The sequence below is a fragment of the Ranitomeya variabilis genome, chromosome 1 (genome assembly GCF_051348905.1).
Source record: "Ranitomeya variabilis isolate aRanVar5 chromosome 1, aRanVar5.hap1, whole genome shotgun sequence".
NCBI lineage: Eukaryota > Metazoa > Chordata > Amphibia > Anura > Dendrobatidae > Ranitomeya > Ranitomeya variabilis.
Genome location: NC_135232.1, coordinates 1,069,564,823 through 1,069,581,800, shown reverse-complemented (window position 1 = coordinate 1,069,581,800; position 16,978 = coordinate 1,069,564,823). Strand labels below are relative to the sequence as shown.

At 41.1% G+C, this 16,978-nt stretch overlaps 1 protein-coding gene across 3 annotated transcripts in view; it reads right to left on the bottom strand.

Annotated features, from left to right (window-relative positions):
- The window catches only part of ARAP2 (ArfGAP with RhoGAP domain, ankyrin repeat and PH domain 2), a 441,859-nt gene that overhangs the window by 106,161 nt on the left and 318,720 nt on the right, over positions 1-16,978 (bottom strand). For all 3 annotated transcript variants that reach the window (XM_077279928.1, XM_077279930.1, XM_077279929.1), the window contains 3 exons: positions 11,102-11,249; positions 10,957-11,025; positions 9,140-9,220 (listed from right to left, as the gene is read on the bottom strand). In XM_077279928.1, the coding sequence (XP_077136043.1) occupies positions 9,140-9,220; positions 10,957-11,025; positions 11,102-11,249 (298 nt within the window). The remainder of the gene's footprint in view (positions 1-9,139; positions 9,221-10,956; positions 11,026-11,101; positions 11,250-16,978) is intronic.

Sequence of the window (16,978 nt, the reverse complement as noted above, 5' to 3'; positions counted from 1 at the left end):
TTTCACTGAGGGCATGTACTTCTTCCCCCTGTATAATACTGACCATTTATATGTAGGGAGCAAAAATCAAGGGAAATAATATGACCCTAAAATAGCTTAGAACAAGTTTCTCAGTGTATAAGATAAAATCATACAGATCGGATTCCCTAGTCCAAACTTCTGCTTGACCTATATGATTAAAAAGCAAAGATGACTAACACCTGTCAGATATGATTCCTGTGGGAGAGGTGCAGAACAGTTGAGTTTAGCTGTGTCACATTACAAACCATGTTATCCTCTCTTCTTTTCTCCTAGCACAGTCAACTCTGCTGTACTGCACCTACCGACACTACATATCCACTGATGTGTAGGTAACCACACTTATGTCTATTTTTCAAAACTTATCACACTGCAATGAGATCAGAGCAGGTCTCCTTACGGATTTCAATACATCTCACACAGGAGTAATCGGCCTGTTCTGGACTACTCCTGTGTGAGATGTATTGAAATCCATAATTTCACTGCAGAGCAATTGCAAATTTATTGAGTAAGACAGACATTAGGTCAATTCATACATTCAGTATTCATCAGAGATGGTAGAAAAGTTAGCAATCTGACACAGCTAAATTTATCAGAGCTACTCCTCTGCCTACATTGTCTCATGTAGGTTAGACCACGAGATCTGGGCTGTATCATTACATCTCACACACTGAGAAAATTGCTCTAACTTAAGGTGTTTGTTTTTTTTCTTTATTTTGATTGTTGCTGCCTACTTATGATTGGTCAGTATCATCCTGGGCTAAGTAGTACACATCCCCAGTGGAAACTAGCTGATAACAATCACTTGGACTTAAAAAAAAAGTGAACTCACTTGATGTAAGCCATTCAGTTAGCTAGTTTTGTTATCTTACAGTATGTTATAAGGGTATGTGCACATGTCAGGATTTCTTGCAGAAATTTCCTGAAGAAAACCGGAAATTTCCTGCAAGAAATCCGCATTTTTTTTGCGTTTTTTTCCCGTTTTTTTCGCGTTTTAGCGAAATTAGCTTGCAGAATGCTAAAGTTGACTGACAGGTTGGTCACACTTGTCAAACATACTGTTTGACTAGTGTGACCAACTTTTTACTATAGATGCTGCTTATGCAGCATCAATAGTAAAAAGATATCATGTTAAAAATAATAAAAAAAAATAAAAAAATGGTTATACTCACCCTCTGCAGACAGCCGATCTCCTCAGCGGCGTCCGTTCCTATAGATGGTGTGGTGCAGGACCTTCGATGTCATTGCAGGTCCTTCACCACACCATCTATAGGAACGGAAGCGGCAGCATGCACCTGAGAGGCGGGAAGACTGCGGGGGCCATCGAAGGTGAGTATATAACAATTTTTTATTTTAATTCTTTTTTTTTACCAATTATACGGTGCCCGGTCCGTGGAGGAGAGTCTCCTCTCCTCCACCCTGGGTACCAACTGCACATAATCTGCTTACTTCCCACATGGTGGGCATAGCCCCATGCGGGAAGTAAGCAGATCAATGCACTCCTAGGTGTGCGGAATCCCCGCAATTCCGCAAATTTAATGAACATGTTGCTTTTTTTTCCGTGATGCGATTTTTTCGCGGAAAAAAATGCAACATTTGCACAAGAAATGCGGAATACACTGTAAATAATAGGAGGCATATGTAAGCGTTTTTTTCACGTTTTTATAGCGAAAAATACTGAACGTGTGCACATGGCCTTAAGGTTGGACGGTAACTCGATTTTTAGTTTTTAGTGCATTGCAACACTAAACTGCTGGTTCAACACTTAACTAAGGGCATGCATGAATTTTGTATGTGGTCCTTATAGCTGTGCAAGTTTCCATTTTATTCCTCAAGTTTCTTCACATACTCCAAAATAGTACTAATACTTTTTTGTCTTCCTTTTTAGGAAACACACATTCTCACTCTTATTAACCCCTTAATGACCAGGTTTTTTTTTTCAGTTTTTGAATTTCTGTTTTTTGCTCCCATTTTCCCAGGGCCATACCTTTTTTATTTTGATGTAAATATGGCCATGTGAGGGCTTGTTTTTTGCAGCACAAGTTGTACTTTTCAACGATCCTATTGGCTTTAATATATAGCGTACAGGAAAACGGGGAAAATATTCCAAATTGTGGTGAAATGGCAAAAAAAAGTGCAATTACAGAGTTTTATTTTTTTTTTACTTTGTTCGCTAAATGCTAAAACTGACCTGCCATTATGATTCTACAGGTCATAATGAGTTCACTGACACCAAACATGTATAAGTTCTTTTTTACTTAAGTTATGAAAAAAATTCCCAAATTTGTTAAAAAAGGAAAAAGAAAAATGGCGCTATTTTCCGAGACTTGTAGCATCTCCATTTTTCGTGATCTGGCGCTTAGGGCTTACTTTTTTGCACACTGAGCTAACATTTTTATTGATACCGTTGTGGTGTAGGTGCTTTTGATCGCGGTTATTGCATTTTATTGCAGTGTAGCAGCGACCAAAAAATGTAATTCTGGCTTTTTAAATTTTTCATTGTTACATTGTTTTGCGATCGGGTTAATTTTCTTTTATATTGATAGAGCGGGTGAGATTAACAGCTCCATTTAACTAGTTCACAGCCACGGGTGGATCGCGATTCCACCCTTGGCTGTTGCGGACACTTGTGAGCTATATAGACCAGCTGTCAAGTGCCAGGAAAGGTGTGGGCTCTGGTGCTGGGAGTCCGACATGGGCGTACCAATATGCCCAACGTCAGAAAGGGTTTAACCCCTTCATGACCCAGCCTATTTTGGCCTTAATGACCTTGCCATTTTTTGCAATTCTGACCAGTGTCCCTTTATGAGGTAATAACTCAGGAACGCTTCAACGGATCCTTGCGGTTCTGAGATTGTTTTTTCGTAACATATTGGGCTTCATGTTAGTGGTAAATTTAGGTCGATAATTTCTGAGTTTATTTGTGAAAAAAACGGAAATTTGGTGAAAATTTTGAAAATTTTGCAATTTTCACATTTTGAATTTTTATTCTGTTAAACCAGAGAGTTATGTGACACAAAATAGTTAATAAATAACATTTCCCACATGTCTACTTTACATCAGCACAATTTTGGAAACAATTTTTTTTTTTGCTAGGAAGTTATAAGGGTTAAAATTTGACCAGTGATTTCTCATTTTTACAACAAAATTTACAAAACCATTTTTTTTAGGGACCACCTCACATTTGAAGTCAGTTTGAGGGGTCTATATGGCTGAAAATACCCAAAAGTGACACCATTCTAAAAACTGCACCCCTCAAGGTGCTCAAAACCACATTCAAGAAGTTTATTAACCCTTCAGGTGTTTCAGAGCAGCAGAAGCAACAAATAGGGGAAAAATTAACATTTAACTTTTTAGTCACAAAAATGATCTTTTCGCAACAATTTTTTTATTTTCCCAAGGGTAAAAGGAGAAACTGGACCACGGATGTTGTTGTCCAATTTGTCCTGAGTACGCTGATGCCTCATATGTGGGGGTAAACCACTGTTTGGGCGCACGGCAGGGCTCGGAAGGGAAGGAGCGCCATTTGACTTTTTGAATTAAAAATTGGCTCCAATCTTTAGCGGACACCATGTCGCGTTTGGAGAGCCCCCGTGTGCCTAAACATTGGAGCTCCCCCACAAGTGACCCCATTTTGGAAACTAGACCCCCCAAGGAACGTATCTAGAAGCATAGTGAGCACTTTAAACCCCCAGGTGCTTCACAAATTAATCTGTAAAAATGAAAAAGTACTTTTTTTTTCACACAAATTTTCTTTTAGCCTCAATTTTTTCATTTTCACATGGGCAACAGAATAAAATGGATCCTAAAATTTGTTGGGCAATTTCTCCTGAGTACGCCAATACCTCATATGTGGGGGTAAACTACTGTTTGGGCACATGGTAAGGCTCGGAAGGGAAGGAGCGCCATTTGACTTTTTGAATGAAAAATTATCTCCATCGTTAGCGGACACCATGTCAGGTTTGGAGAGCCCCTGTGTGCCTAAACATTGGAGCTCCCCCACAAGTGACCCCATTTTGGAAACTAGACCCCCCAAGGAACTTATCTAGATGCATAGTGAGCACTTTAAACCCTCAGGTGCTTCACAAATTGATCCGTAAAAATGAAAAAGTACTTTTTTTTCACACAGAATTTTTTTTAGCCTCATTTTTTTCATTTTCACATGGGCAACAGGATAAAATGGATCCTAAAATTTGTTGGGCAATTTCTCCTGAGTACGCCGATACCTCATATGTGGGGGTAAACCACTGTTTGGGTGCACGGCAAGGCTTGGAAAGGAAGGCGCGCCATTTGACTTTTTCAATGGAAAATTAGCTCCAATCGTTAGTGGACACCATGTTGCGTTTGGAGAGCCCCTGTGTGCCTAAACATTGGAGCTCCCCTACAAGTGACCCCATTTTGGAAACTAGACCCCCCAAGGAACTAATCTAGATGTATAGTGAGCACTTATAACCCCCAGGTGCTTCACAGAAGTTTATAACGCAGAGCCATGAAAATAAAAAAATATTTTTCTTTCCTCAAAAATGATTTTTAGCCCGGAGTTTTTTATTTTCCCAAGGATAATAGGAGAAATTGGACCCCAAATGTTGTTGTCCAGTTTGTCCTGACTACGATGATACCCCATATGTGGGGGTAAACCACTGTTTGGGCGCACGGCAGGGCTCGGAAGGGAAGGCACGCCATTTGGCTTTTTGAATGGAAAATTAGCTTCAATCATTAGCGGACACCATGTCGCGTTTGGAGAGCCCCTGTGTGCCTAAACATTGGAGCTCCCCTACAAGTGACCCCATTTTGGAAACCAGACCTCCCAAGGAACTAATCTAGATGTGTGGTGAGCACTTTGATCCCTCAAGTGCTTCACAGAAGTTTATAACGCAGAGCCATGAAAATAAAAAATTATTTTTCTTTCCTCAAAAATGATTTTTTAACCCACAATTTTTTATTTTCCCAAGGGTAACAGGAGAAATTGGACCCCAAAAGTTGTTGTGCAGTTTCTCCTGAGTACGCTGATACCCCATATGTGGGGGTAAACCACTGTTTTGGCACACGTCGGGGAGCGGAAGGGAAGTAGTGACGTTTTGAAATGCAGACTTTAATGGAATGCTCTGCGGGCGTCACGTTGCATTTGCAGAGCCCCTGATGTGCCTAAACAGTAGGAACTCCCCACAATTGACCCCACTTTGGAAACTAGACCCACAAGGGAACTAATCTAGATGTGTGGTGAGCACTTTGATCCCTCAAGTGCTTCACAGAAGTTTATAACGCAGAGCCGTGAAAATAAAAAATGTGTTTTCTTTCCTCAAAAATATTTTTTTAGCCCAGAATTTTTTAATTTTCCCAAGGGTAACAGGAAAAATTTGATCCCAAAAGTTATTGTCCAGTTTCTCCTGAGTACGCTGATACCCCATATGTGGGGGTAAACCACTGTTTGGGCACATGGCGGGGCTCGGAATGGAAGTAGTGACGATTTGGAATGCAGACTTTGATGGAATGGTCTGCGGGAATCATGTTACGTTTGCAGAGCCCCTGATGTGCCTAAACATTAGAAACCCCCCACAAGTGACCCCATTTTGGAAACTAGACCCCCCAAGGAACTTATCTAGATGTGTGGTGAGCACGTTCAACCCCCAAGTGCTTCACAGAAGTTTACAACGCAGAGCCGTGAAAATAAAAAATAATTTTTCTTTCCTCAAAAAAGATGTTTTAGCAAGCAATTGTTTATTTTCACAAGGGTAACAGGAGAAATTGGACCCCAATATTTGTTGCTCAGTTTGTTATGAGTACGCTGATACCTCATATGTGGGGGTAAACCACTGTTTGGGCGCACGTCAGGGATCGGAAGGGAAGTAGTGACATTTGAAATGCAGACTTTGATGGAATGGTCTGCGGGCGTCACGTTGCATTTGCAGAGCCCCTGATGTGCCTAAACAGTAGAAACCCCCCCACAAGTGACCCCATTTTGGAAACTAGACCCCAAAAGGATCTTATCTAGATGTGTGGTGAGCACTTTCAACCCCCAAGTGTTTCACATAAGTTTATAACGTAGAGCCGTGAAAATAAAAAATAATTGTTCTTTCCTCAAAATTATGTTTTAGCAAGTAATTTTTTTTTTGCAAGGGTAACAGGAGAAATTGGACCCCAATAGTTGTTGCCCAGTTTGTCCTGAGTACGCTGGTATCCCATATGTGGGGGTAAACCACTGTTTGGGCGCACGTCGGGGCTTGGAAGGGAGGGCGCACCATTTGACTTTTTGAACGCAAGATTGGCTGGAATCAATGGTGGCGCCATGTTGCATTTGGAGACCCCTGATGTGCCTAAACAGTGGAAACCCCTCAATTCTAACTTCAACACTAACCCCAACACACCCCTAACCCTAATCCCAACTGTAGCCATAACCATAATCACAACCCTAACCCCAACACACCCCTAACCACAACCCTAACCCCAACACACCCGTAACCCTAAATCCAACCCTAATCCTAACCCTAATCCCAACCCTACCCACAACTGTAACCCCAACACAACCCTAACCCTATCCTTAACCCTAACCACAAGCCTAATCTTAACCCTATTTCCAACCCTAGCCCTAATTCCAACCCTAAGGGTACCGTCTCACATAACGATTTACCAAAGATCACGACCAGCAATACGACCTGGCCGTGATCGTTGGAAAGTCATTGTGTGGTCGCTGGGGAGCTGTCACACAGACCGCTCTCCAGCGACCAACGATGCCAAGGTCCCAGGTAACCAGGGTAAACATCGGGTTACTAAGCACAGGGCCGCGCTTAGTAACCCGATGTTTACCGTGGTTACCAGCGTAAAAGTAAAAAAAAAAAAACGTACATACTCACATTTCGGTGTCCTTCAGGTCCCTTGCCGTCTGCTTCCCGCTCTGACTGAGTGCCGCCATACAGTGAGAGCAGAGCGCAGCGGTGACGTCACTGCTGTGCTGTGCTCTCACTTTCCGGCCGGCAGACAGTCAGAGCGGGAAGCAGACGGCAAGGGACCTGAAGGACACCGAAATGTATGTACGTTTTTTTTTTTTTTTTTACTTTTACGCTGGTAACCACGGTAAACATCAGGTTACTAAGCGCGACCCTGCGCTTAGTAACCCGATGTTTACCCTGGTTACAAGTGAACGCATCGCTGGATCGCTGTCACACACACCGATCCAGCGATGACAGCGGGAGATCCAGCGACGAAAGAAAGTTCCAAACGATCTGCTACGACGTACGATTCTCAGCAGGGTCCCTGATCGCTGCTGCGTGTCAGACACAACGTCATGGATCGTACCGTCGTAGCGACCAAAGTGCCACTGTGAGACGGTACCCTAACTCTAATTCCAACCCTAACCCTAAGGCTATGTGCCCACTTTGCGGATTCGTGTGAGATTTTTCCGCACCATTTTTGAAAAATCCGCAGGTAAAAGGCACTGCGTTTTACCTACGGATTTACAGCGGATTTCCAGTGTTTTTTTGTGCGGATTTCACCTGCGGATTCCTATTGAGGAACAGGTGTAAAACGCTGCGGAATCCGCACAAAGAATTGACATGCTGCGGAAAATACAACGCAGCGTTTCTGCATGGAATTTTCCGCACCATGGGCACAGCGGATTTGGTTTTCCTTAGGTGTACATGGTACTGTAAACCTGATGGAAAACTGCTTCGAATTCGCAGCGGCCAATCCGCTGCGGATCCGCGGCCAATCCGCTGCGGATCCGCTGCCGATCCGCTGCGTATCCGCGGCCGATCCGCTGCGGATCCGCTGCCGATCCGCTGCGGATCCGCTGTCGATCCGCGGCCGATCCGCTGCGTATCCGCTGCCGATCCGCTGCGGATCTGCGGCCGATCCGCTGCGTATCCGCGGCCGATCCGCTGCGTATCCGCTGCCGATCCGCTGCGTATCCGCGGCCGATCCGCTGCGGATCCGCTGCCGATCCGCTGCGGATCCGCGGCCGATCCGCTCTGTGTGCACATGCCATAACCCTACCCTACCCGTAACCCTAACCCTACCCCTAACCCTACCCCTAGTTCTAACCCTAGTTCTAACCCTAACCCTAGTGGAAAAAGAAAAAAAAAAAATTCTTTATTTTATTATTGTCCCTATGGGGGTGATAAAGGGGGGGGGTTATTTATTATTTTTTTTATTTTGATCGCTGTGATGGAACCTACCACAGCGATCAAAATGTACCTGTAAGGAATCTGCCGACTGGCAGATTCGGCGGGCGCACTGAGCATGCGCCGGCCATTTTCCAAGATGGCGGCGCCCAGCGAGGAGACGGCCGGACACCGGGAGGATCGGTAAGTATGAAGGGGTGGTGGGGGGGGGGTGTCGGAGCACAGGGGGGGTGATCGGACCACAGGGGGGCTTTATTGACACAAGGAGGGAGCGGACAGGAGGACGGGGGAGCCGGCAGGCGGACGGAGGGGACCGGAGGACTAACGGAGGACTGGGGGGGCGATCGGTGGGGTGGGGGGGGTCCACTTAAGTATTTCCAGCCATGGCCGATGATATTGCAGCATCGGCCATGGCTGGATTGTAATATTTCACCAGTTTTTTAGGTGAAATATTACAAATCGCTCTGATTGGCAGTTTCACTTTCAACAGCCAATCAGAGCGATCGTAGCCACGGGGGGGTGAAGCCACCCCCCCTGGGCTGAAGCACCACTCCCCCTGTCTCTGCAGATCGGGTAAAATCGGAGTTAACCCCTTCACCCGATCTGCAGGGACGCGATCATTCCATGACGCATACGCTGCGTCATAGGTCGGGAAGGCACAGACTTTCATGACGCAGCGTATGCGTCAAAGGTCGGGAAGGGGTTAAAGAATATTCCAAGATACTTAGCTTTGCTCAAAGTTTGTCAATTGCCAATAAATTAATGGAAATTCATTAAAAAGGGAACTTCATCCCAAGTGTCCATTAAAAAAATAGAATATGCCGATGATCTTTTTGAAGCTGGAAAATCCTGTACAAACTATTTTCACTATAATTATCATCATTTTCATGTTCTCTGTAATAGTTGCAAATGTCTTCATAATAATAGTACGAGATACAGGCCTACATTCCTTCACATTTTTACTGTCTATTTATTTTATACAAATTAACCATGGAAATCATTACCCTTATAATAACACACATATCAGGATCCTTTTTTTCTAAAAAGACTTCAAGCAGCAAATCTCCTGACTGTGGAATCAGAATCTGAAATATATAATTAACTCAATTATTTCATATTTTATGCAAGAAATAGATCCTTATCCTCTAGTTCTTATTCTGTGCTAGACAATTTTAATACTATATTGAATCACTGTTATTTTTTGTTACTAAGGTTTTTCATATCACTATTCAAGAAAAAGAAAGAAAAGAAAATAAATACTATTAATAAATAAATATTCTACAGAAAATAAGTACCATAATATATTTGATTCAGTTATCTATTGGTATATTTCATAAAGTTGGCCTGAAGTACATTTTTACAAAACATTTTTTATTTTTACTATTTTTTTTAAAGAAAAAACACATACTATCCATGTACCTAATATACCTGTATATAAATGTAATAGCACCAAAATACTTAAAACATTATAAACAGGTATGAATATGTTTTCAATGGTCGAACTCTTTATCACCTATCCAGAGCACAAGTGACAACTTGCTAATAGTTGGGCATTCAACTGCTGAGACCAATACTGTCTTGCAGAATGGGGAACATTTATCCTCTTTACAATGGAATGGCAGTGTACATTCTTGAAATCTGCGCTGTGCTCACCATTTTATAGTAGAACTGTATAGAATGAATGAAGCGGCAGTTGGGCATCTGACCTGCCGCTCCATTTTGTAACATGGATAAAGGTTCCCTGATACAAATTCCCCATTCTTCCATTCAGTGTGAGCCCCAACGGTAGAACACCCTCTGATCAGCAAGTTGTCACCCATCATTTGGATGGATGACAACTTGTTTTCACTGGACAAGCTCTTTAAATTAGGCAATCAGTGGTCATTTCAATTATATATTGGTGCTGGTCTCATAATGAAAGCAACAAAATGACAATTAATTAACTTTCCAATGTATCCAAATGGTCACAAGCAGATTAGGTTGGTGTTTTTGAGAGCTCCAGTATTTCTGATTCAGACAGGCAGTGCTACTCTCGCTATCAGAGAAACTGAAAATCTTGATATAAACTGTGAATAAAGCCATAGGGGATGATTTACTAAACCTTTTATGCCAGATAACTGGCATAATATGCTGTGACAAGTTGCAAAATTTGTGCTAATCACAGGAGTTGTGCAAAGAATTGTGCGACTTTAGCATTTTGACGAACGTTTAAAGCAGTTCCACCAAAATGAGTAATGGAGACAACGGGGTGGGACAGGCACAGTTATGCCTTCCCATCAATTTCTACAACAGTGCAGCTGTTTTTTTTTATCCCAGGAATGCTACTCCAATTCCTGACTGGATTAAGATTTCTGGTGAGGCTCAATGGATGCTCATGCCACTGAAAAAAAAAATGCACCAAATTCATTAACTGGCTTGTGCCTCTTATGAATTTGGGCACATTGTACTAAAGAGAGCTCTGTATTAAGAATCTACCTCATGGTTAATTTCCATTCATCATCCATGCATGGAAGCTGCTAGGATAAGATAGATAATAAAATGCAATGTAAGTATGTCATTCATACAGCTGCTCTGTCTGAAGAAGAAAGCCATAGAAGGCTATTTTTATGATATCAGCCAGGAAGCACATCTTCATAGATGGACAGCACAACATAGGAAGAAAATAAATGGATTACTGGCTTCAAAATTGTCCTTTTTATAGCCCAATGCAGATTAAAACAGGCAGATACAATATGTGCTCTTCCAGCTAAACACAAATTTCAATATTCCACTATTAATTTGAAGTTATGTGTTACAATTAAAAAATGAATATGTTTGTCACCTGTTTGTCATTCCATTTGGTAATAAAACGGTTTTCAATATCCATTTGCTGCAGTTGTTCTTGGCTCACCTATTAAAAAAAACATAGAAGTTACATCATGGCACAATATTTTACCATTAAATCATATAAGTATGACATATCTTACATAAAAAATCCCTGGAAATTGATGGATCAGCTCCTCTACAACACGGTCCTCTGCATCACGCTGTCCATTGGTTTGAAAGAGGCAAGGCGCGAACGCTTTTGCCAAAGTTTTTGTATCAAGATGATTGACGTCAGAACATTTCTGAATTCTGTTAAAAGACAAACAGAGGCCTTTTAAGAATGATCACGAGGACATTTAAAACATATTTCAAATTGTCTCTTGAGCAACTCACAGCTTTTCAGTCTCCTTACTTCCTAGCTCCTGGGGGCAGCCACTAATTCTTAAATAAAAGTCCTGTCCAGTTTCCTACTGCTACTGTCATTGTTCTGAACCCTACACTGTTTTCTCTACATTTGAATATACAGATATTATGATGTGTGAAGGAGCACAGGGCCTCAGAAAAGTTTGAGCCATGATTAGTATAGCTGTCCTGAAAACAGATTATGCAAGATTGTTAACAACAACTTGGCCAGGAACTGAGAGGAAGAGGGACAAGGAAGTAAGTAGCTAAATGCTGTACAGAAATCAATGGGCTTGAGAATGATGACTGTAATCTAAGAAGTTAAATTATCGGCCTGGAATGTAGCTCCTGATATTGGACAGGCAATTGGATTGGTCAATGTCTTTGGAAATAAGCTGTACACTATGTAAGATAAAAGCTTTACACAGCAGAAGAATGAAAGCATATAAGGAAAGCAAGTCAATTGCAAACTTACTTATTTTTATGCTTTCCAATTAACTAAAACAATTTATGTACATGATAATATCACTTTAAGATGTGTTATTAAATAAAAAAATCAAACTTTAAATCGTACATTATTAAAAGTTAAAAGACACAACCGATAGGAGGATGCAACCAGGAGTATGTGTGATGTGAGTCAATGTTGCTCCTCCTGGCTGCATTTTCCTATTGGCTTTGTCTTAGAAATGCACTATAAAGTTTCTTTAAAATAACCGGATTAAATATGCTCTTTGCGTATGTCTGATGAATGTCAAAGGGACCGAAACAGAATTTTTTCATAAATGACTTATCCATTGATTACAATAAATTGCATCATAAAAACAGTGTTGGATTTTGTTTGTATTATCACTGCATAGTACAGCAGCTGCATGAGATTATTTAGCTGTGGTAGTGGGGAATAGGTTGTCAGATATAGTCAGAGTACCCCTAGAGAAGGCTGAGGTTAATTGCTTTTCCTGCCTTCCTATTTGCTGTTTACATTTTACAGAACACTAAGCAAGCACTGACTGTGCTTTCTCCTCCAGACCCAGTGGTTTTGTGATTGCTGGGTGTATTGAGAGAGCAGGATCTGTTGGTTCACAGAGGTCCATTCAGTTCTGCTATGCAGCCACTAGGCTGAGTTTGTCCTGTAACTGGGGCTAATATACCAGCTACATAAACAGGTGAAATTAGAAGAAAAAAAAGTGTTTTTGTTGAAATGCCCAAAATAGTCTTTGATAACCCTGCAGGTTGGGGCACAATTTATCATAAATTAAAACAAATCATTAAATAAATTAATAAACAAATTTAAAGCAGCAAAAAATAAACAAAAAAAGCTTGTCCAAAAGAAAATAAACATATTTCCAATATATTAAATTAATTGTTAAGGAATGGGTAACAAAATTGATAAGTATTGTAGTGGTCCTTTGTGGTCATAAAAAGAAAGAAAAGAAAAATATCTGAAAACCAATTATTTCCTTTTAACCCCACCTATTTGGTCTGATGACATCAATAAAATAAAGTAGCAAAACTATCCCCACAAATTATGCTCCGCCTATCATGAGAAAAAGATCCATAAATCGCTTGAATGTCCAGAAGAGAATTTTTCTTACAGCTATTTATATCACATATGCAAAAAACAAGTACCGTGTTAGAAACAGAGGTAAATGGCTTTGTATTGAATTGAGTAACCTAAATATATACTGTATATATATATATATATATATATATATATATATATATATATATATATACTGTATATGTCTTACATATTTGGGAATTTCATATTGTAAATAATAAGATTTAGCTGTATTTTTCTAATACATGTAATGTTTCAATTGCTTACTATTTTCCTTACATAAGTCACCTAATATACTGCAGGTATTGAGGCATCATGCTAATTTATCATGGGAATATCCAAAATGAGTATCAAAGGTATTACCGAATGATGATGGTTCAGTTCCATTCAGCTCTAATGTACGTGCAACGTACAGAATTTTACTGCATTTCAATATGAAATATTTATAAACTCATTATTTCCCCAAAGCAACGTTGCTAGAATTCAGTTACACATTAGTATTATTTCATTTAATGCTTGTACTTTTTTTTTAAGTTTGAATGGTTGCTGATTCTCTAAAAGCAAAATTTCCTGTGAAAATATCAAGAAAGAGTTGGGAAGAGAAGTCCCGAGAGTCAGTGTTTACTTACGGATTTTGCTGATCTACATTACCTCATGCTTTAACAGAACATCGGTATCTAGAGTAACATTATGTTGCTGTGGAAGCAGCAGAGATAGCATTTTGCAGAAGTAATGTACAGTAGTTGAGTATACCAGCACATTTATTTTCAGTCTAAACATGTATGAGTCTCGTTGTCTACATTTTCATTCTATAGGCATTGCTCTTTTTTTGTAATCTGCTTTGCGAGCCGCAGAAGACCCATTTCTTAACCAATAGAGGAAAACTGCCTTTGGCAGGAAATTATTAGTATATTCTATCTATTAATTCTTCCTAAAATGATACCAATTTTTTTACATCTTTATCATTCAATAAAATGAACGATTTCATGATTGGCAAGTTCATGATGAAATCATTGAAAATGCCTTGATGCTTACTAGATAGGGTAAAAGAAGAAAACTGACCCCACCATTTGTTGTTCAATTTCTCCTGAGTACGCCAATGCACCATATTGGGTGGGAAACTACTGTTTGAACACATTATCTAGCTCTGAAAAGAAGGTGTGACGTTTTGGAACACAGACTTTGATGGAATGGTCTGGCGTCGTGTCACGTTTGGAGGGCCTCTTAGATGTGCCTAAACAGTGGAAACCCCCACAAGTGACCCCATTTTGTTAACTACACCCTTAAGGAATTTATCTAGATGTGTGGTGAGCACCCTGAAACTACAGATGCTTCACAGAATTTCACAATGTTGAAGCATGAAAATGAAAAAAAATGATTTTTAAAAACAAAAATGTTGCTTTAGCCTCAATTTTTTTCATTTCTACAAGGGTAACAGGAGAAAATGGACCCCAAAATTTGTCGTGCAATTTTTCCGCAGTACAATAGTACCCCATATATTGGGTGGAAACCTATTGTATGGGCACACAGCCGAGCTCCAAATGGAAGGAGTGACGTATTGGAGAGCAGACTTTGATGGATTTGTTTGCCAGAGCCATGATGAATTTGCAGAGCCTGTGAGGTACCTAAACAGTAGAAGCCCCCAACAAGTGACCCTATATTGGAATTCATCTATTGTTTTCCTTGTATATGAATTTTATAATGGTGGCATATGTGAATTGCGTAGAGAACATCAAGTTGGCACAGGCAAGTTGCGTAGAGTGCATCCGGTTGGCCTATAAGTTATGTAGAGTACATGGGGTTGGCATAAGGGAGTTGTGTAGAGTACATGAGGTTGTCATATATGAGATTTGCAGAGTATATCAGGATGATTTATGTAAGTTGTATACAGTACATCAGGTTGGCAAATGTGAGTTGTGTAGGGTACATCAAGTCATGCAACAAAGTATAGTAAATAAGAAATACATTTAGTATTCCATGGATGAGGTTTACACTTTGAAAGTCTGTTATGCAAATTCCAGGCTTGTCAGGGCAGGTGTCACGTTGAAAAATAGTGACCTTACTTTTTTCCAGATTCAAGGGGGCCTCATTGGGGAAATATCTGCCATTGTACTATAAGTGCACCTTCAGATACAGAGGTACTTCAACTTCCTGACATCCATATATTAGGTCCTTGATCACTGCCTCCTGAAAGTATAGAAATGTGCTAGTCTGGTCTGCACATTGTGATAGCATGTAATCGTTATACATTGACATGTGTATAATGTGAACAGCCAGCTTTTTGTACAACACCTTAGCATTCTGCATGGCACTATAGGGTTCGAGAACTTGATCAGAGAGTTCAACTCCCCACATGTTCTTATTATACCCCAGGACACATTCTGGGACTTGCGTAGATTTCATACAGCGGAGGGGTTGCTGCCATTACCATGTATTGTGGTCAAGAAAAATACATCCTGCTCTCACACTTTCTGAACAGCTGACCAATTAGTGACTTAGGGAGTCCTCTTTGGATTTCGTGCACGGTACCACGTGCTGCAAAGAATGATTTGAAGAGAGGGTTGCTGTTGTAAAACTGATCGATGTAGAGGTTTTAATCCATATCCAGCAATGGGTGCACCAATTCCCACATAGTTTCCCCACTGAAAGGACAAGGGGGCATTCAGGGAATTCAATTCCGGTGTCCCTCCCTTCATAAGTCCTAAATCTGGGGGTGAACCCTGAAGAACTCTTACACAGCTTGTACATTTTAATTCTGTACCTGGCCCTCTTATTGGGCAGGTATTGCCAGAATTTAAGCCTCCCCGTAAAGTGTAATAGTGGCTTATCTATGTAGATGTCCCTTTGGGGAATGTATACCTTAGCAAATTTGTTGCTGAAGTTATCAGTGGTCTCCTGGATTGACGACTGAGCAGCCGTACCATGCCACTGCTCAGCGATGAAATCCAAATGTAGCAAATTTGGAGAACACCGTGGCACAGATATAGATAATCTTCTTGTTGGACAGCTGATGAATATGGTGTTTTTATATTTTTGAATATAAATAGGTCAGAGAGGATGGGAAGTTTTATTTAAAAAAAGGAGTCAGTGTTTTTATTTCAAAAACAGGACTTTCTTCTCGCTTTGTCTTCTTTACTACACCCTCAGCATTCTCAGGCACATGTCATAAAAGCACCTGACTAGGTATGCCAAATACCTGGGGCCGCAATCAATGTCTGAGGGTGAAATTACTGCCTCTTCCTCTGTGCCTGCCAATCTCCTGTCCAAGACGAAGATGCAGATGCTTCATTCCCTGCACCTTTTGTTCCATATTTGTAACCATAATCAGGAACCACATGCACTTCACTTTCTGAGCACGGGGTTCAGTTGTCCCTTCCCCAGGACTTTGAGCGTAATCAGAAATATGCAGCCACCCACCTACATGCCCAAACACTAAAAGGACACATTTCCAAACTGCTTGTCCTGAACAAGTTGCCATTTGTGGACACTGAGGCTTTGCCTTGGCACTCACTGCCCAGCCACCACTATTTCTTCCAGTGTGCTGTCCCGGATTAATTAAGCACGAGTTCCAAAATGTCACCTGTGCCCTGAACAACCCAGCTACTGGGAAGGTTCACTTAACCATCTACATGTGGACAAGTGCTTTGTGGCAGGTACGCTATATTTTCCTGACAACACCCTGGGTGAACCTTGCGGAGGCTGGGACCAAGTCAGACTCTGGGACTGCACATGTGCAAATGACGCCTAAAATTATGGTCCACAGTTCAATCAGGGTTTACCCCACCTACTACACAAGTTCCTACACCCCATCCTCCACCTCATCCTTCATCTCCAAATTATGGTCCATATTGGTCACAAGCTGAAAGCACTACAGTATTGACTTGGTGAAACGACAACAGCCTCTGCTGAAATTCATTTGTTTAGGTGACAAACAGCACACCACCACAGGAATGTTGAAAGGTCAAGACAGATCTGTGGCTCTCACCGCTGAAACTACAACCAAGCATGGTCATGTGTGATATGTCTGTAACCTGGTGGTGGCTCTGAAGCTAGGCAAGCTAGCACATGTTACATGACT